General features: G+C 41.1%; 1 protein-coding gene across 4 annotated transcripts in view; it reads left to right on the top strand.

The window, feature by feature from the left end:
- Window positions 1-21,207, top strand: part of LOC110171321 (acyl-coenzyme A thioesterase 5-like) — a 66,714-nt gene that overhangs the window by 1,180 nt on the left and 44,327 nt on the right. For 2 of the 4 annotated variants that reach the window (XM_055160400.1, XM_055160402.1), the window contains exons 2-10: window positions 1,262-1,480; window positions 2,143-2,242; window positions 3,262-3,458; window positions 9,650-9,825; window positions 15,505-15,621; window positions 15,796-15,878; window positions 16,481-16,574; window positions 16,656-16,736; window positions 20,990-21,125. In XM_055160400.1, the coding sequence (XP_055016375.1) occupies window positions 1,262-1,480; window positions 2,143-2,242; window positions 3,262-3,458; window positions 9,650-9,825; window positions 15,505-15,621; window positions 15,796-15,878; window positions 16,481-16,574; window positions 16,656-16,736; window positions 20,990-21,125 (1,203 nt within the window). The remainder of the gene's footprint in view (window positions 1-1,261; window positions 1,481-2,142; window positions 2,243-3,261; window positions 3,459-9,649; window positions 9,826-15,504; window positions 15,622-15,795; window positions 15,879-16,480; window positions 16,575-16,655; window positions 16,737-20,989; window positions 21,126-21,207) is intronic. The other 2 variants (XM_055160403.1, XM_055160401.1) reach the window with 2 other exon arrangements.

The raw sequence follows: 21,207 nt of genomic DNA, 5'->3' as shown, positions 1-21,207 counted from the left end.
ACAGATTCTCAATTGGATTCAAGTCAGGACTCTGGCTGCGTCACTGCAAAACGCTAATGCTGTTGTCAAATAACCATTTCTTCGCCACTTTTGCAGTGTGCTTTGGGTCGTCGTGCTGAAATGTCCACTGGTGCCCAAGTCCAAGTTCCTCTGCAGGCTGCTTGATGTTGTTGTTGAGCATCTTTACGTATTGCTCTTTCTTTATGGTGCTATTTCCTGTGATTAGACTCCCTGGACCATTGGCTGAAAAACATCCCCAAAGCATTAGGCTCCCACCACCATGTTTGACAGTGGGGATGGTGTTCTTAAGGTTGAAGGTTTCTCCTTTTTTACACCAAATAAAGGATACATCATTGTGGCCAAACAATTCAATTTTTGTTTCGTCTGACCATAAAACAGAAGACCAAAAGTCTTCTTTGTTCAGATGAGCATTTGCAAAGACTGAACGGGCTTTCGTGTGCCTTATCTGAAGAAGTGGCGTCCTCCTTGGTCCGTGGAACCCACCAGTATGTAGTGTCTGTTGGATTGTCTGCCTTGAGATGTTGCCACCAGCAGAGCCCAGATTCATCTGGGTGGCCTTGGTGGTGATCTGTGGATTCTTTTTCACCTCTCTCACTGTCCTCCTGGCCAGCACAGGTGTCACTTTTGGCTCCTCTGAGATTTTCCACAGTGTGGAACTTCTTATATTTTTTAATAATACTTTACACTGTAGCCACTGGAACTTGAAAACATTTAGATATGGCCTTATAACCCTTTCCTGACTTGTGAGCAGCCACACTACACAGCTGTAGATCCTCAGAGAGCTCCTTTGTCTTAGCCATGACTGTTCACAAACCAAATGCAAAGACCTGCTGTTTTTCACCTATTGGGTTGCTTAAAACAGCTCCTCCTAATGAATCAGGGTAATTAGGAAGTTTTAGAACAGCTTGTGCTGTTTGGAATGGTATAAAACTTTGGATTTTTCCATACACTCTGACAGTTTACAAAGGGTATGAATAATTTTGGACATGCCGCTTTTTGTTCAAATGTAAATAAAAGCAGATTTTTTTTCCCCACAATGATGCCTCTTGTACATTGTCTTTCTATCTCTAGGTAGACACCTGTGTCATTTCCAATCAAGAAAAAACTTGCTGGTTGAATAAAAGTAACTTTAAGTCAAGGGTATGAATACATTTGGGCTTGACTGTATATATTGGTTTAAAAATTGAGATCCAGTTAATCTCGGTCATGAACGTAGCTAGTTATAGTTGTTTTTCTTCAGGTGTTTTGGCGAATGTTCGTCAGGGCAGCAGCCTCAGACCTGGCCCTCTGCTCTCTGCTGACCCCTGCAGGGCGCTCATTGATGAAAAGGTGCTGATTAGAGCCCGTTTCCTGCCTCCTCTGGCTCCGGTTACTCTGTCCACTCAGATGTTCTGTGAGGACGGAGACCTGTGGCAGTCCTACGCACACTACAACACAGACTCAGAGGGAACTGTCAACTGTGAGTTCAAATATTGTATTTAGTTCAATAGAGAAATCCAGGTCTCAGTGAAGATCGGTACGTTTAATATAATGCCATACTGTGGAACATTCCAGGCAAAGCAATAACAACCCAGAGACAAGCAGGTGGTGGATTCTCCACCAGAAAATGTACATAGTGCACCTTTAATACAAAGACAAATTGATAAACACTGTATGCTGATTTAACATGTACAGCGGGCTCAAACATTTTAACATTTTAAGACCAAAATGAAAAGCCCAACAGCAGAGAGTGTGTCAGGGGTGAACGTTTTTCAATAGAAGTCAATTACAATCAGGATCTGATGGAACCACTTTGTGCCCAGGATCAGCTGAGCAAGTTAACTATGTTAATGAATGTTTACCATCTGGGAAAAACAGAATAAAACTTCCACTGTTGTCAAAATTGATGCTGATTTGGGGACTTGGTCTGAAAAAACATCCCTGATGGTGTTTAAACAGGCTTATCCTTTATGACGTCAGGTTCCATCATTCTTCAGACGCAAACCCTGATTATGTCTGTGAATGCCTCTGTAATTTCCATTTCAGTGTAACTTATATATAATTTTTTTTTTTTATGTGGTGACTTTGACTCTGATGTGATCAAATATGTTTGACTTCCTTCTCCTCTCTCTTCTTCTTTAGTGTGCACACATTCTTCAGTCGGGGGCTCGTTCCTCGGCTGTGAACCGATGGGGCTGTTCTGGAGTCTGAAGCCGGCTCCAGGAGAGAGAGAGGGACTAAGGCAGGTGAAGAAACCCATGGTTACAGCATTAACCTGCTGTAACCATGGACACTGGAGTCAACGAGAGCATCAATAATGAACCAGAGGAAACTACTATACTAGTATATGCTTTAACTACTAGCTCTAAACCCAATTGTCACGTTTTGTGCTAAATACCAGGCACATTTTGGTCATGCATTCAAACATAATAAAGATATTTCTGAAAGATTGCAAAAATATGATTTGAATTTTCCTCCTCTCTACCCACCTCTCCGGGTGGATACAAGCTGTCGAAATGAGTTTCCTCTGCAGGGTGGCTGGGAGTTTCCTTACAGATAGGGTGAGGAGCTCAGTCACACGGGAAGAGCTCAGAGTAGAGCCGCTGCTCCTCCACATCGAGTGCTTATTTCATTGGGAGGAGGCCCCGGGGAAGAACCAGGACACACTGGAGGGACTATATCTCTCGGCTGGCCTGGGAACACCTGAGGGGCCCCCCAGAGGAGCTGGAGGACTGGGACTGTCTGGGCTGAGGGAGGTCTGGGAGTCCCTACTTAGACTGCTGCCCCCGCGACCCGGCCCTGGATAAGGGGAAGAAAATGGATGGATGAATGATTTGAATTTGAATCTTCAAAAAATATAATTTTCTTGTAAATATGCACTGTGTAACGTTTCTGGAGGAGGGTACACCACCTACAGATCTTTTAAGTTTGACAAGAATGTTCCACAGTATTAGTTACTTACTTATCTCCATGTGGACAAGCAGGTACCAGGCTAAGTTACAGGTCAGATCTGCGGAGAGGGGACCTCACTCACAGTTAGTTGTTAGTTGTTAATTGTTTTTTGGCATACTCTCCACCACTGAAGTTACACAGTGCACCTTTAATAGTGGTGGGCGCAAAGTGGTTCCTGCGAGCCCTGGTTGCATTTACCACTATAACTGCCAGCCTCAATAATCTTCAATTGGTTGCAGTCGAATGCTGTGGGCTATGATGTCACTCACTTAGTCCACTTCACTTATACAATCTATGGTTTGTCCACAGGTTGAGAAAGAGGGACACGTACACTCCCTATGTGTTTAAAGTGTCTGTTTTGGAGGGCCACGTTTCTCCAGGCCACCGGGGAGCAGAGCGCACAGAGCTGGCCTCCATCTCCACTGAGCGCTGGTACATGGCTCCAGGGGTTAAGAGGATCGAGATCCGACAAAATGGACTTGTAGGGACCTTATTCCTACCCCCAGGTAATCACACACTTTTTTAACACAGATTCAAAGTAACCAGGGAGAGGATCTGAGTAATCAAATTACTCATCTGATTAGAAAGAAACACAAGGATATCCAAGGCACTCTGATAAGAGTACTTTATTTAGGCTAAGTGGACATACCGATGCCTTTCGACCATGCAAACAGTCTTCTTTGGGGCAGTCCCTAAGAAGACCACTTAGAAGATCTTCTATTATTATTATTTCAAGTCTAATGTTTAATGCCGTGCTGTGAAACATTCCAGGCTGAACAGTTAGTTAAGTACATTTACTGTACATGGAGACTAGTATGTAGTAGAGCCTGACCGATATATCGGTTGGCCGATATTATCGGCCGATATGAGCACCTGGAAGCTATGCTTGCTGATAGGGGCCGATATTTTACGTCGGCATGTGGGCAAATCTTAGACTCTCTACATTATGTTCATTTAATCCAATTTACAGACAGATAAATGTCCAGATATGTGGCTCTGCATCAGTATTTATTTGCGGAGTCATTTGTCAGTGTGTGTGTCCATACTGTCCCTGAACACACCCCCAGAGTCTCGTGCGTTTGTTTACACCCGCACACATAGATCCATGTGCGCAACACTGAGATTATATTCTTTTTACGGACAATCGGTTTGAGTCTGGATTAAAAGGACATTTATTAGTGCAGATTTGTGATGTGAGGATTTATTTTATTTATTTATTTTAAAAAAAATAGGGACAAAACACATTAATGAACATATACATGATATGTAAATATGTTATCAGATTATAGCCCAAGGCTAATTTCCATCTGCTGTCCCTAGGCAGGTTGATGTAATCATAAAACAAAAGCACAGTAAAAACAATACACCCCGACAGACAATACAGTAATACAAATAGACAGACACAAAGAGCTGGTCAGTCACAAGATCACAGACACAGGTCAAGCAAAGGATGTTGGATTATTTGATCAAAATTGCACGCTGCCTTGTTTAGTTAAGATGCCAGTGTATAGATATTGCACACAGCCCATTGCTAAAATTACTATAAAGTGCTTTTGTACAATGTATTGCACGTGCCCTCGAAGGTAAAATTCTTTAGTATATTACATATTGCCCGTAATTTAAATATTAAAATACTTAATAAATAGCATATTGCACTTTGCCCATTGCACATTGTAAACTATAGTAAATGATCACACACCTGTGTCGACCTGAGCCATGTCTTTAAATGGCCTTTAAAAGTCGTAAAGCTGGGGGAGTCTCTAACTGTGGGTGGTAAACTGTTCCACAGAACACTGCCCTTATATGAAAACACATTTTGACTGAAAGAGGAGGAGCCTGTGTGAGCGGTGAGTGTTGGAAATATGTCGACTTAGATAGTTTTGGTTCGTTCTGATAGGTTAGCGATTAGCTGCTGTAACTCTCACACATAAACAGGCTGTTTTCTATTGGCCTATTGTAAAGTGACTATATTGGCCGTATATTTGTTACTGGACCTGCACTGATATGTAAATGAGCTGTGAATAGAGGTGTGAATGATGAAATTTGCGCATATAATTAATTACCGCGGCGCGCAGCATTTACGGCTAAAGGCTAATACCGATTGTTTATTTACTAGATAGTAGTGATGGGCAGTGTGGGGAGTAACGCGTTATAAAAGTAACGAATTACAGTAATGCATTACGTTTTGCTGTAACGCAGTAATGTAAGGCATTACAGGGGAAAAAATAGTAATATTTTACTCGATACAAATGTGAGTAACGCGCGTTACAGTGTTTTTTTTAACCTGGATTGAAGTGGTGGGTTTTTCTTCATACAAATTCGCTAAAATCACCTCGATATCAGCAGCGGTGAAACGCCGGAGATGCGCCCTCATAGACCTTCAGGTAACCGCGGGCGAAAGGACTGACAAAGAACTCCACGCTGTTTAGACCTGGTTTAGACCTGGGTCAGTTTTGGTTTAGACCTGGTTTAGACCTGGGTCAGTTCTGGTTTAGACCTGGTTTACACTCGTCCCTCCCTCTATCGCAGTTCACTTTTCGCTGTCTCGCAGATTTATTTATTTTTTTTTAATTTTTTTTTTGTGCAATTTTGCATGCCCTGTTTTTTTTACATTGTATGAATGCGTATTGCGTTCCTCCCGCTGCGTCCTGACTAGCCAAGGGACTCCTGTCTCCTGTACAGAACAGTACAGAATGTGTTCAGCTGCCAAATTTAAATACATGTTCAGTCTCTAGCAGTGTGATTCTGAAGTGCTGTACGGTTGCAAGTTTTCTCCCCCACGAAAACCCACAACGTCGACGAAACGTTCTGCACCGACAAAGGCTCCTGCGCTCGCACCCAAAAGGCAGAGGAAGATGCAAACCACCACACAAAAAGTTGGACTTCTGGACACGCTGAAGGAAGGTAGAAGTTACGCGCTGTAACAGACTCTTGCACCGGCTCGGGTACCTGCAAATAGTTGCTGAAATCAGGGCCGCGAGCCCGAGCAGCAGGGTGTCCATAAAGAGCGATCGGGTGACAGCCGCTCTTACCTCCGCGAGGTGCGGAGCAGAGCCGCTCCTTTCTCCTGCGGTCACCTTCGAGCCCTTCCCTACAGTGAGTCCTGTTTTAGTCCTAGTTCACTTCTGGTTTAGTCCTGGTTTAGACCTGGTTTAGTCCTGGTTCAGTCCATATACAGGGCAAAAGTTATTTTGGTGAGAGTAACTTAAAGTAATGCAATAGTAATGTAATGCCTTACATTTTAAATGCAGTAATATTGTAATGTAACGAATTACTTGACAGTAATAGGTAATAAATAACACATTACAGTTTCAAAGTAACTTGCCCAACAGTGGTGATCGGTCGGTCGCGAATGAAGCGGCTCTTAGAGCCGGCTCTTTGAAGTGAACGATGGGAGCCTGATCCTTATTGGGATTGGGAGCCGTGTTTTCTCTTTCTCTCACTTTTTTTCTCTTCACGCCGCGTGCAGACTCGTGGTAGTTTGACAGGGGCAGCGGCTCAAAATGAAACTTTCAAAAATCTGCGTGTGCATAGGGCAAAAAAAAAAAAACGTGCATATATATATTCAGCATAGAATAAATAAACCAGGACTAATCTTGGGGTCGAGAGAGGGAGAGAGATAGAGACCGAGTCCGACACTCAGTCCTGGTTAAGTTCTGGTTTAGTCCTGTTTTACACATGGTTTAGATTTGTTTTAGTCCTGGTTTAGTCCTTTTTCAATCCTGGTTCAGTTCTGGTTTAGTCCTTTAGACTTGCTTTAGACCTGCCTTAGACCTGCTTTAGTCCTATGACATATCATGTAAAGAGGCAGAATAACAATAAATGTTGCCTAAATAAACCCAGTTTAAAATCCACCAGAGCCAAACCTAAGTTTTTTTTAAATAATTCAAGATTTACAGTGAATTTTTACATCACTAAATATATTAGCGATTATATCGGCCATCGGCAGCTCCAACTTCCATTATCGGTATCATATCGGCCACAACAAAATCCATATCGATCGGGCTCTAGTATGTAGAGCAGTGTTTCCCAAACCTTTTGTCTGGGGACACATATTTTAAAAGTTACAAACCTTCGTAATGTAATGTCAATAGACATTATTCATAAATCACAAAATAAAGTTGGATTTGAGCGTTATTGAACATTAATGAGGATATTTTATTGTTGACTGAGTGATCGTGTCTCTCTAAACAATTACTATTACTCAAGTTTAAAACAGTGAGAAACACTAATTGAACCAGCAATAAAATGCATCTATAAGCAGCTTATTTGGACATTAAATGTAGCCCATGTGTTTTTTTTTCCAACATTCAATCATCCAGAAATATTTGAACAAATTAGTCAATAAAATAACTACAAAAAGATTAGAAATTATACAAAACATGTCTTAACATTTCAGTATTTTTCTAATGAGATATATGGACCTGTCTGCATTTTTGTAGTGCATTCCAGTCCGAGGTACAGGAAGAGAGCAGAACACATATATCAGGCTCAACATTCAGTCAATTTTTTTGCTTTGTTTCATTTTTTGTGAGCACAAAAAAAAACATTTCACACAATTATGTAGTGCTGAAAGGAATAAGCAGGTCACAGATCCATTGTTCTTGTTCTTGAGGTGATAAGACCAAGAACAAAGTTCGTATGGGCCTATCAGTTCATACTTCAAAAGATGTTCTGCTGCTGAACTACCCCACTCCCTCGCAGAAATGCCTCCTTCCTTGTCTTTCCTTCTCCTTATCGCATCACAACGGTAGCCGCACACATACAACCTGCACACGTATGATCTCTGAAAAGTTTAATGAACCATTTCCAGCGTGCTATATGCACAGGACAAACTCACAATCACAGCACACCCTCTGTTACAGAAAGAACACACATATTACACCGAGTCGTGTCTTTTAGTTCAACAGAAGCTGACTGCATCAGTGGCACAAGGAGCGAGCTGTTTTTTTCAGAGCTATAGTTTATGGAAATTAACCATGTGGTTTTAAGTTTCGTTTCTGTAAAATGTAAACAAATGTGTGCAAAGCTGCATTAAAAACATAATTTTAAATGGGCTGATGTGGCTCTTTATTAGTTATGCTTTATATGTTGTAAAGTTGAGTTTATTTATGCAGAAGATTTATGTGTAAATGAGTATTTCTAAATATGGATCTCTGCAGCAGAACCTACAAACTCCGCCATGCTATTATTTTAATGGCTGTGTCTGACCACTTAAATAACCAACCAATTTGAGTGAAGATGCCGATCAGCGCTGCTGAGCTGCCGAACAAAGTTCTGATCAGCTGAGGTGTTGAGAACAAACCCCAAGAACTGATGAACTGCAAGAACAATTTTCTTATGTTCTTATGAAGTATGAATAAGGGCCCAGTCAAGCAGAAGTATACAGCAAGGCCAAAAATTCAAGTTAATGCATCTGATATAAAAAATGTATTGAACAGATAGCATATGTACTCTAGTTTATGAAACTGTTTACCTTTTTTCTGTACCATTTTTGGTTCTAAAGTTACATAAGTTTTAAACAGACCATTTATGAAACATGGAACAAAAATTATTTCCCAAATTTCAAAGACCTGCAAATCATGTAAATAAATGGATGTATTTCATCATATCTTGTGTTATTCGATCTTTGAACTTTTGATGAAGGTACATGATTTTTTTTATTTTTTTTATTTAAAATTATAAAAATTAGCTTGGAAGGACTGACATATTTTATAGAAATAGTTACCTTTAATTTTGAAGTAATATTAAAGTATTTGGAAGAAAAAAGCTGACAAATTATGCAAAATCATGCACCTTCTATTTGCTTGCACAATTTTCCCTCCGTTGCTTTTCCCTCCATTACTTTTCCCTCCGTTACATGACCTTTCTTAATAAAAAATCTCATTACTCAAAAAGTAAGAGGTTTTTCAACCTAATCTTGTACCATATGGTAGAAAACTATATGAAGCAAATATTCAAACCAGTTTGTTAAGGATATGTAAGTGAAAACCGGTAGTTATCGCTGTTTGTATTTATTGCCCAAAAAGTGCTGCATATTTCATTCCCTCCGTTACTGACATGAGTTTTTACATTTTTTGTCAACAACTTGAAAGAATATCGCAGGGTTAACTTTACCCTGTTGGAGTGTTAACTCTTTCCTACATTCTAATACCTTACTTATTTCAATAGTCCCTCTAGTTTCTGAATAAGAGCTATTTGAATGTAAAAAATCCCGTTTCCCTCCATTACCGCTTGACCGGACCCATAAGCTTCAGGGCAGACAGATGGGATTCGCTAGCTCACTTGCTCTCTCATGTGTCAGAACTGTATATTACAGCCCTGCATGCAGATCGTAACAAGGTGACCCTCCAAAAAATGTCTTGTGACCAACCTGAGGGTCGCGACTCAGTCTTTGGGAAACAATGATGTAGCGTAGTCTGCCCAAGAAAACTTAAGCCATGCACACTTAGATTTAGATGTTTAATTTTAACTAGAAAGCTGCGAGTTTAAACCCAAGTTACACAGAAATTGCTAGGAATGACTAGGAACAGTAAAAATGCTGTTATAACACCATATACACAGTTAAGTTTATTTTGTGTGTAGTGACATATAATGGAGTACTTTTATTATTATTAACTACTTCAGCTGTATGCAATATGCCAAAAATTAATTTCACAGTTTATTAAATGATAAATCACTGTATACATTTTTGCAGGTCCTGGTCCATTCCCGGCCATTTTAGATCTTTGGGGGATAATTGGAGGTTTGGTGGAGTACCGCTCGGCTTTGTTAGCATCCAGAGGCTATGCTAGCTTGTCCCTGGCCTACCTTGGGCACAAGGATCTGCCCGGGCCACTAAATGCAATCAATGTTGGGAACGCATACTTCAAGGTGAGATCCAGATTTTATACAGCTATTTTAAATTTACGTGAATTTGTTTCATATGAAATGTTTTTTACATTTTCAAAGCCCCACTGTGTAACTTCCCCCTACACCCCCCCTCTCCCCCCCAAAAAACTTTAAAAAGCATGTTTTTTGGTTGTGTGTATTGCAATGAAAAGGAGAAAAACATGCATCTTTACTATGAGTGTGCTTGCATCTCCACTAGAGGTGAGATCGGGCCTAAAAAATCCAGCCCGACCCGACCCGACCCGGCCCGCGGGTATTAAAACCCGACCCGGCCCGAGCCCGACCAATTAACTTGATTTGCAGGCCCGAGCCCGAAGCAAACCCGAAATGTCATATTTTATTTGTGAGGACTCGGGAGGAGGAGCAGTGCTCAGCGTCGAGGTGCCAGTCTTTTTGCTCTCGTATGAAAGCAAAGCGCCACATTGACGACATTCAGCGAAGCCAACGCAAGTTTCTGTAGCATTTTCAACAATCAATTTGAAGCTTTTCCACACCTCACTCTTACCGGTGCGTGTTTGTCTTTTCAGTTCTCCTGCCTTTAGTTTAACTTCTTGCTCCTCCATATTGGGGATACCAGGTCAAAATAGATGCAGACTTGCGGAGGGGAAGATTATTAAATTAAGAGGGGGCGTTCACGTGCGCAGAGCTCTGGCTCTGCGGATCCTGTTTAGTAGTTAAATAGCAATTACATTACATTACTTCTCTGTTTTATCCATATTATTTATTTTATAACAAGTATTCCTTAGTTTAATATCCACACATCGTTTTAGCATACATTTTATAAACATATATTTATTTGAAAAAAAGTCAGCGAGAGAGAAGCCCGAGCCCGACCTGACCCGAAGTAATGATTGACATTTCGGGTCGGGTCGGGCTTGGGCTTGGGCTCGGTCTTAAGATCTTACCTCTAATCTCCACTAATTTTTTTTGCTGGAAGAGAGGCTGTTGTTTCTATGGAAATGTTGTTCCTTTGGCTACAATATTCTATAGTATGGCATAAAACATGGAGAATGGTCCAAAATGTGGTTTAAACTTAAATTTACATGGAATCATGCAGGTGATGTGCCACCTCCATAAAGTTGCACTGTGTTGCTTTAATATAAAATGTAATTTGTCAAATTTTGTGACCTTGAGTGTGTAATAAAATGTGAAAAACAAAAGTAGTTCACAGTTTGCAGTGGTTCAAACTTATTCCTCTCTTATGCTTTCCTGTTAGTCCAAATAATAACTCCACACTTAGTTTAGACAGATTTATTCCAATCCCTGAGGTCTAAACATGTGCATTCAAGTCAGTGGTCCAAGCTCATGGATCTATTGAAATAACTGGATAGGGGATTGCTACTTTGAGCTGTCTTGAGTTGGTGTAGTGGCCACTCATTGGATCTTCAGTGTAAAAAAGCCCTCCTGCTTAGAAAGGATTTATTCCATAGAGTGTAAAGTAATCACAAACTGCAGGCTAGGCTAATCTGGAGACATGTCACATTGAGTTCGGCCCATTGACTTGAATGGGCGGCCATGTTTAGACCCCAGGGCTTGGCCTAACTAAAGGCGTATGTCTCCATTTAGCCTAGCCCGCCTAGGTACTTCCGGCGGCTCTCTTCCCATTCAACATGTGAAGTTGTGCTCTTTTGTCAAACAGGCACACGTGAATGTACACTAGCACACGCAAGGAGCACGGTCTCGTGTATCATGTGACCACTTTGACCAAACAGAGTGAGAGAAGATAGAGCGGAGCAGAGTTGGAAGATTAAAAAACAGTTTTGAAGACAACTGAAGGAGCTGAGAAAAAGTTTATGACCTAAAAATAGGTAAAAATTGCTTTTTGAAAACTATAGGTGCCTGTCAGCTGAACATGAACACGTGCCAAGTAGAAAATGCACCAGGAGACTCTTCTGGCTCCTTTTGACTCTGGCTCCAATTGACTTACAGAGAAAGGGGCCACAAGTTCCCAATATAACTGCTGCTGTGTGCCTCGTCATTTTGGTCTTAATTTTTATATTAAGACACTCTTAAGCACATGATCCTGAATTTTTCATTTTGCTATTTTGTACTGAAATCAAGATATGAACATAAATAACTGACCAATCAGAGGATCTATGATACTCACAGTTGAATTCCCAGATGTGGAGCCTGGCTCCAAATTCGCTTCTGTAACTGTTAGCATCGGGAGCTACATCTGAGTGGATCTGAATGTTATGGGTGACATCAAATTCGCTTAGTCCACTTCTTTTATACAGCCTAGTAGGTTAACACAGACATGCAAAACACGGGTAAAGGGAGCAGTAGTGCCCCCTGGCTGTGAGACATGGAAGGTAAACATAAAAACAAGAACTAACATAGACCTTTGTCACAACGATCAGAAGTCCCGCACTGTAGGGTTGTGGAACTTCTGGTTAATGGTTTTCTAGGGCAAAATGTCTGTGGAAATTTCTGGCGTATTCTCCACTATCTTAATAAATCTGTGTGCCCCATTACCAAATCTTCAACCCACAAGGTCCACAAAGGATAATCATTTTCCATGAAGAATTTATCCACAACTATCAAGGAAAGAAAGATGAAAACTTAAACGCAAATAGACATGTAGCGTTAATCTGTGAACCTCTCTAGCATTCGAACTGCACAAAGCTATCTATGCTAATATCTACATCATGACATTGATTTTTTAATTTTAATTCTCAAATCAGTCTGAGTTCACAAGTTACTTATGTTTTATTCATTACCATAACATTAGTTTTGCTCAGAAGTAGTTCGCTAATGCTAGTTGTTCTTACCCTTTCAGTTTTCAGCTTTCTTACCTTGATAGTTGTGGATAAATTCTTCATGGAAGAATTTATATCTTTTGTTGACCTTGCTGGTTGAAGATTTAGCGATGGGGCATGCAGATTTATTAAGCTGATGGAGAATACACATGATATTTCCACAGACATTTTGCCACAGAAAACCATTAACCGCAAGTTGCACAATGCTACAGCAGTAGTAGTAGTATTTTTTTTTTATCAGCTACTAATCCAAACTAAATCTAGTATCAAACTAAATACTCATTTGAGCAGGTATCAATACGAAAAAAAAGTCCCTTTCATAGGACAGAAATGAACCTCTCCTGAATAGTTTTGCACTGTGTGCATAATTATTAGGCGAGTGGGTATTTAGACCATATCATGAGTTTTATGCATATTCTTCAATTTCAAGCTGTATAAACTTTAATTCTTACTGGATTTAAGCATATCCAGTGACTTGTATTTGTCTAATGAGGAAGGGTGTGGCCTTAGGAGATCAACAACCTATATCAAGGTATGCAGAATTAGTAGGCAGCTGCTTTTCCTCCAAGAAAAAGGGCCAAAAGAGATTTAACTGACTCTGAAAAAGTCAAAATTGTAAAATGTCTTTCAGAGAGATGCAGCACTCTTGACATTACAAAGATATTGGGTGTGATTACAGTACCATCAAACGTTTTGTTGCAAGTAGTCAACAGTGTTGCAAGAAGCATGTTGAGAAAACAAGACGCATATTAACGGCAAGAAATTTGACAAGAATACAGCATGAAGCTACCAGGAACCCATCATCCTCCAGCACTGTCATATTCCAGAACTACAACCTACCTGGAGTGCCCAGAAGTACAAAGAAGGCTGAAACCTGACCACCACTGAACTAGAAACACAAGCTGAAACATCAAGACTGGGTCAAGAAATACAGACGTGTTCAAAATTGTTGGTACCCCTCTGGTAATGAAAGAAAAATCAACAATGGTCACTGAAATAACTTAAAACTGATAAAAGCAATAATAAATAAAAAAAATGAAAATGGTCCTACACAATTCAGACATTGCTTTTCACCTGTGGTTGAACAGAATCATTAGAAAAAATGAAATAAGGAAACTGGCCTGGACAAAAATGATGGTACGCTTAACTTAATATTTTGTTGCACAACCTTTCGAGGCAAAATCTGCAAACTAATTATTTCTGTAACTGTCAGTAAGACGTCTGCTTTGGTCAACAGGTATTTTGACTCACTTCTCGTGAGCAAACTGCTCTAGTTGTCTCAGGTTTGATGGGTGCCTTCTCCAGACAGCACGTTTCAGTTCGTTTCACAGATGTTCAATAGGACTGAGATCTGGGCTCACAGAAGAACACTCCAGAACAGTCAGATATTTTGTTCTTAGCCATTCTTGGGTGTTTTTAGCTGTGTGTTGGGTCATTATCCTGTTGGAAGACCCATGACCTATGACTGAGACCAAGCTTTCTGACACTAGGCAACATATTTTGTTCCAAAATACCTTGATAGTTTTGAGATTTCATTGTACCTTGCACAGATTCAAGACACCCTGAGCCACATGCAGCAAAACAACCCCAGAACAAAACCAAGCCTCCTCCATGTGTCACAGTAGGGACAGTGTTCTTTTCTTGGTGTGCTTCATTTTTGCGTCTGTGAACATAAAGCTGATGTGTCTTGCCAAAGAGCTCCAGTTCTGTCTCATCTGTCCAAAGGACATTTTCCCAGAAGCTTTGTGGCTTGTCCATATGCATTGTGGCAAATTCCAGTCTCACTTTTTTATCATTTGCTTTCAGCAGTGGTGTCCTCACGTGAAGTCCACTTTGGCATAAACAGTGGCGGATGGTGCAATCTGACACTGATGTACCTCGCCCTTCAAGTTCACATTTCATTTCTTTGGAGCTTGTTCTGGGCTCTTTGGTTACCGTTCATTCCGTTCCAGCTCTTCAATTTGTCATCAATTTTCCTCTTTCAACCACATCCTGACACAGTTCTATTCTTCACTTTCTCTTGTCCATGTTCAGTGTTGTCTCCATCATGTTTCCAAACAGCACACATGTCCCCCTTTAAACAGGCAGAGTGACTGAGGACAAGTTTGAAGACACCTGTGATGCCAATTAGAGGACACACATTTTACAAGTTTAACATGTTCCTGTTGTCCGGTTATTTACAATCTTTTCTAGGGGTATCATCATTTTTGTCCAGGCCAGTTTCATTAGTTTGTTTTTTAAATTTATTCTATTGAACAACAATTCAGAAACAGTAAATTTTTATTTATTATTGATTTTCTTAATTTCAAGTTATTTCAGTGACCATTGTTGACTTTTCTTTGATTACCAGAGGGGTACGAACAATTTTGAACACGTCTGTATCTGAACGTTTTATGGACTGATCTGTGGCTGGATCAGTAAGGGGCACAGAAAAAGTCTGCATCTTTCAAGAGGACCATGATTTTTATGCAGAACAATGCTCCATCGCATGGATAGCCAGTAAAGGCCTTAAAGATGAAAAAATAATGACATGAACCAATCTTTACCTGACCTAAACCCTACTTAGAACTTGTAGGCCCGTCGTAAATGGGAGATTTAAGGTGAAGGAAACAGTCCACTTCACTTCAGACTCCATGAATGGAAGGCTAATGACCATTATTGAGAAGAATGGTGGGTACATATATGTATGTATGTATGTATGTATATATATATTATATATATATGTATGTATATATATATATATATATGTATATATATATATATATATATATATATATATATATATATATATATATATATATATATATATATATATATATATATATATATATATATGTATGTATATATATTTAGATTTATACTTGAGCAGTGTGGTAATTCATTATATATTTTTTTTGTGCAGACAGCGTTTAAGTTCCTCCAGGACCATGATCAAATTTGTCGGGACAGAGTGGGGATCATGGGCGTCTCTTATGGAGGTTACCTGGCTCTCAGAACAGCTACTTTACCTGAAGTTAAGGTACGCCACAAATGTATTCTGTCCAGGTTTGAGCCTAGTTCAGTCCTGATCTAGACTTGATTTGGTCCTATTTTGATCCTTTGATCTTTGTAGACAGTGGTGTAGTAGTATACTGTATATGGAAAAATCAGGTAGAGCATCTTTAGACTCATGTTTATTTATGTTTTTCTGCAGCCATCCTGTTTGATTTGCATAAACGGACCAGTGGGCAGCACGATTCCACTCACTGATGAAGGGAGAGCTGAAGATTTCAATCTGTACATTATATACAATTACCAGTAGAACTGTGGTGTTTGTGCTTTTGTTGTCTGGAGTGTTCACCACCTGCTTGTCTCTTTGTCTCATCTTGTCATCCGCTCTCCTCGGGGTCACATTGACCCAAATAATTATTTTTTTCCCACTCTCTTGGGGCAGGTCAGTCAGACCTAAAAATGTATTTTCTCGCCTGACGAGAATTTATTTGAAAATAAATTTTTGGGTCTGATTGACCCACCCTAAGAGAGCGGGAAGGAAAAAAAAATTCTTCGGGTCAATGTGACCCCGAGGAGAGCATGAGGGTTATTAATTAAACTATAGTTACGCAATTGAGCGTGTGAGTAAAAACATGTAACTGAATAAGTGATCATTTGAAATGTTTAATGCCCCACATTCCAGACAACGGAATGACAATGACATCTCCATGGAGACAAGTGGGTACAGGTCCCCACCAAAAAGTTACATATTGCTGCTATAAGATGCTGGTGCTGCTGGTGTGTCAAAAAAGGCTAATATTCAAAGTTAATAGGAAACTGTTTACCTCGTTTTAGCAAGACAATTCACTCATATTTTATTTACAGAGCCCTTTGTATTTGTGTTTTAGTCACCAAAAACACTGGAATTTCAACAATGATGGCCATGTCACTTTCAAGGAAGCTTCTCTCCCGGCGGACATGCCACCATCACACATAGTCCAGGTAATATTATATTACTTCATTCTGTGTTTGTCAGTCTGCTTTATCATTTTACTGATTCTTATTTTGTTTTTATTTTTTGAGATGGAGAAGATTCCTTGTCCGGTCTTGTACATTGCTAGTGGGGATGACTTGAGTGGGTATGCTGCAGAGAACGCTGATCTGGTAAGGGCTAAAATCCACTGCATCATTCATTATGTTCAAATGCCTATGGTTTTTATGTTTTTGCAATTATTACTTGGTTTAGTGGAATAGTGCCACAGTTTACCATTGTATCACTGGCCAGGTTTATATGATTTTAATTCCGATTTAATTATTCTGAATTAATTAATTTGAAATTCAATTCTCCTTCGAGTTTACATGGAAATAATAATTCCGAATTAAGGTTTACATGGAAACTAGAGCCCGACCAATATATTGGTTGGCCGATATTATCGGCCTATATGGGCACCTGGAGGTATATCGGCTATCGGCCGATATGCTTGCTGATAGGGGCCGATATTTCACGTGGGCATGTGATACGTCGTTAAAAATCTTAGACTCTATATTCTGTCCATTTAATCCAATTTACAGTCAGATAAATGTCCAGATATGTGGCTCCGCATCAGTATTTATCTGCGGAGTCATTTATCTGCGTGTGTGTCCGTACTGTCCCTGAACACACCACAGAGTCGTGTCACTCACGTGTGTTTGTTTACACGCGCAGACATAGATCCAAACATTGAGATTATATTCTTTTTACAGACAATCGGTTTGAGTCTGCATTAAAAGGACATTTATTAGTTCAGACTTGTGATGTGAGGAGGAGCCTGTATGAGCGGTGAGTGTTGGAAATATGTCGACTTTGAAGCTAGTTTTGGTCATTTGTTATGGATTAGCTGCTGTAGCTCCCGCACATAAACAGTCTGTTTTCTATTGGCCTATTGTAAATTGCTACATTGGCCGTATATTTGTTACTGGACCTGCATTGATATGTAAATGAGTTGTGAATAGACGTGTGAATTATGACATTTGCGCATATAATTAATTACCGCGGCGCGCACGTATTTACGGCTAAAGGCTAACAGCACTAGTTTCTTTAGTTATGGGTCGGTCGCGAACGAAATGGCTCTTAGAGCCGGCTCTTTGAAGCGAACGACGGGAGCCTGATCCTTATTGGGAGCCGTGTTTTCTCTTTCTCTCACTTTTTTCTCTTCACGCCGCATGCAGACTCGTGGTAGTTTGACAGCAGTAGCGGCTGAAAACGAAACTTTGAGAAATTTGCGTGTACATAGGATAAAAAAAACTTGCATATTTGGCTGTAGTTTAGCATAAAATAAATAAACCAGGACTAATCTTGGGCACGAGATAGAGACCTAGTCCCGACACTCAGTCCTGGTTCAGTTTTGGTTTAGTCCTGTTTTACACGTGGTCTAGATCTGTTTTAGTCCTGGTTTAGTCCTTTTTCAGTTCTGGTTTAGACCTGGTTCAGTCCTTTAGACGTGCTTTAGACCTGCTTGCAACAAAACAATCTGAAGAGCCGCTTGGGAGCCGAAAGAACCAGCAGCTTTTAGTGAGCCGAGCCAAAAGAGCCGGTTCTCTAAAAAGAACTGGAATGCCCATCACTAGTGTCTAGAATGTGATGCAAAAATGCCATTAAGCCAGTGCTTCTCAAATAGTGGGGCGCACCCCCCTGGGGGGGCGCGAAGCTCCGTCAAGGGGAGCATGCTTTTTTATTTTTTTATTTTGATTTTTTTTACTGTCTTAAGGGCCGTTCACACCAAAGCGTCAAAAAACGCCTTGACGCCTCTATTTGGAGCCTTTGCATTTGAGTTTAGACGCCCCCGACGCGCATCTTTGACGCCGTGGACGAACGGGACAAAAATACTTGACGCGCGTCCGTTGCCCTGGAAACAAGAGCCCGGTCCCGCTCTTTTCCCGAAACAATGTCAGACCAGACTGAGAGTGTTTTTATGACATAAAACATCAAAGGAGGAGATCGGGTCGACGACTGGGGCGTATATATATTTCTACTCCGCTAATGACACTGGATCAGTCCCGGTCTAGTCCTGGTCTAATACCGGTCTGGTCCTGGTCTAATCACGGTCTAGTCCCGGTCTGGTCCCGGTCTAGTCCCGGTCTAGTCCTTGTTTAGTCTCGGTCTAGTCTCGGTCTAGTCCTGGTTTAGTCCTGGTCCGGTCCTGGTGTAGTCCTCGCGATCGGCTCGGTGATTGTGGCGTATATATTTATGCTCCGCTCATGTTTGTGGTTCTCGTTCTGGTTCTCGGGTCTTTCTTCCTGATAATAACGTCGCTGCGTCTCTGGATACTCGTCCCTGATTGGTTGACGCGGCGCGTCTGACGCGAAAAGTTCAGCATTTTCAACTTCTTGACGCTGACGCCTTGGACGCGCGTCTTGGCCGCTGACGCCAAAACGCTGAAGACGCGCTGCGCTGACGCCAGATTCGCGCCGCGCTGACGCCGAAAACGCGCCGCAAAAACGCAGGACGCTCTAGTCGCGCATCCACATAGACTTTACATAGAAAGTGGACGCTTTGGTCTGAACGGGCCTTTAGAATAAAGTGCAATTGCACTTCCACTACTCTAGGGGGCAGTGGCGCTCTCATTGGCAGAGTGTGCGCAGGGAGCATTCGCTCGGTGGTGTAGGAGTTTTGTTTGCACTGAAGCATGCGCGCTTTGCACACAGCACAGAGTTTGAGTATGACGTGTAGACACGAAGTGTAGCAGACCCTCAAGTGACACCATGAAAAAATATTTAACAGGGATGAGAAGACAGGCGGAGAGAGACGGAGATAAAGAGACAAACGAAAATCTCCCGAAAGCTAAGACGAGGAAATATGACGAAGCGTATGTAGCGCTTGGCTTCACTGTGACTACGGTGGGAGATTAGGAAAGACCGGTGTGCTTACTGTGCTTACTGTGTCTAAAAATGTTGGCAGCCGACAGCATGAAGCCCAATAAATTAAGGCGTCACTTAAATACATTACACCCCAATCACTCTGATAAGCCGCTTGAGTTTTTTCAGCGAAAACGTGCCGAATATTGCCGACAATCATCCCGCTTTGTGACTGCTACTTCAGTAAACCAGCGAGCGTTGTAGGCGTCATATAAGGTGGCAGTGTTACGCACAGGTGTACTTATAACAATTTTATAGACAAATGATACTATCTATAGTCACGCGGGGGGGAATGTTTTATTCGTCCTAGGGGGGGCATGACAGAAAATAATTGAGAAGCACTGCATTAAGCCAACCTACTGTCTGTAAATATGATGTAAAGAGGCAGAATAACAATAAATGTTGCCTAAATAAACCCAATTTAAAATCCACCAGAGCCAAACCTAAGTTTTTTAAAAATTCAACATTTACAGTGAATTTTTACATCACTAAATATATCGGCGATTATATCGGCCATCGGCAGCTCCAACTCCCATTATATCGGTTTCATATCGGCCACAGCAAAATCCATATCGGTCGGGCTCTAATGGAAACACGTTAAATCGGCTTTATTTAATTCTTAGTTCTGATTGGACAGGGACACGAATGTATTTACGTCGACCGGAAGAAAACACACACTTCAGCTGCTACTGGCTTTTTTGTCATCTCAGTTTGTTGTTAGGCGTGGGGATGCGTACCGCTGTTCCCCAGTTTGTATGGGCAGAGGAACAGTCCGAACCCATACTTCTGAACCAGTGGGAGCAGCTCCGGTTCAGATCGAGCCCCAATGAGCTGGACCATGGCTCACGATGCATCTTTGGGGTGAGGTGTCACAAACTGGCTCAGGGTTCGAATAAGATGGAGTCCACACATGTTTAAAAAGGGTACAAGCATAGATATTTATTAAAAAATAGGGTGCAAGCAAAATTGTGGCCGCATGGTTGAGAGGGGAGAAGAGAGATGCAGTCTCCAGCAGCCAGCTTTTAAAGGTGTTGGGCCACACCCACCATCAGGTGCTGCTTGTTAGGTTGGCCCTCCCACTGTCTGGAATCAGGAAGGGAGGAGCAGAGAGAGCCAGCAGCAGCACAAATATGCACCCACAAAGTACAGACCCAAGCTGCGGACATAACATGAGGCCTATCCAAAAGTGAAGTAAACAGAACTAAATCTAGTGTGCACTGGGGTCAGTCCTGAGGGCACAGTAACTTGTTTAACTTTTAGCTGTAAAATTCTGTCCAATGCTCCACATAAAAGCTTATGTCACCCATTCTCCATAAATATACAAAAGCATGATACAACCTGAAAAGCGCTCTTAATGGGAAATGTCAAAAAAGAATAAACATGTTAATACATTGTTTTTGGTAAATATAGCAATGAAAGATTGAATCCATATAGAACTAAAACACCTTTTCTTTAAGGAGCAGTGAGGGAGAGGTGGTTTTCATGCGTTGCCTGATTAGTCTAACACTTGTTCACTTGTTCAGTTGAAGCAGACCCTAAACGCCTGTGGTAAGGGTCACCTGTTCAACCATCTGTCATATCCTGGAGCTGGGCACATCATTGAGCCACCGTTTTCCCCCAGCACCCGAATGTCTCTGTGGACTGTCAAACCAAAGAAATGTGAGTCTGTCTCCACTGGTGCCATTACCACACTACACAAGCACTACTGACTCTGAAAAAGAAATCCACATTCAGAAATCAA

This window comes from Boleophthalmus pectinirostris, unplaced genomic scaffold (genome assembly GCF_026225935.1).
Source record: "Boleophthalmus pectinirostris isolate CB_2022bp ecotype Guang Dong unplaced genomic scaffold, ASM2622593v1 HiC_scaffold_3, whole genome shotgun sequence".
NCBI lineage: Eukaryota > Metazoa > Chordata > Actinopteri > Gobiiformes > Gobiidae > Boleophthalmus > Boleophthalmus pectinirostris.
This window is presented reverse-complemented; position numbering and strand designations above follow the sequence as displayed.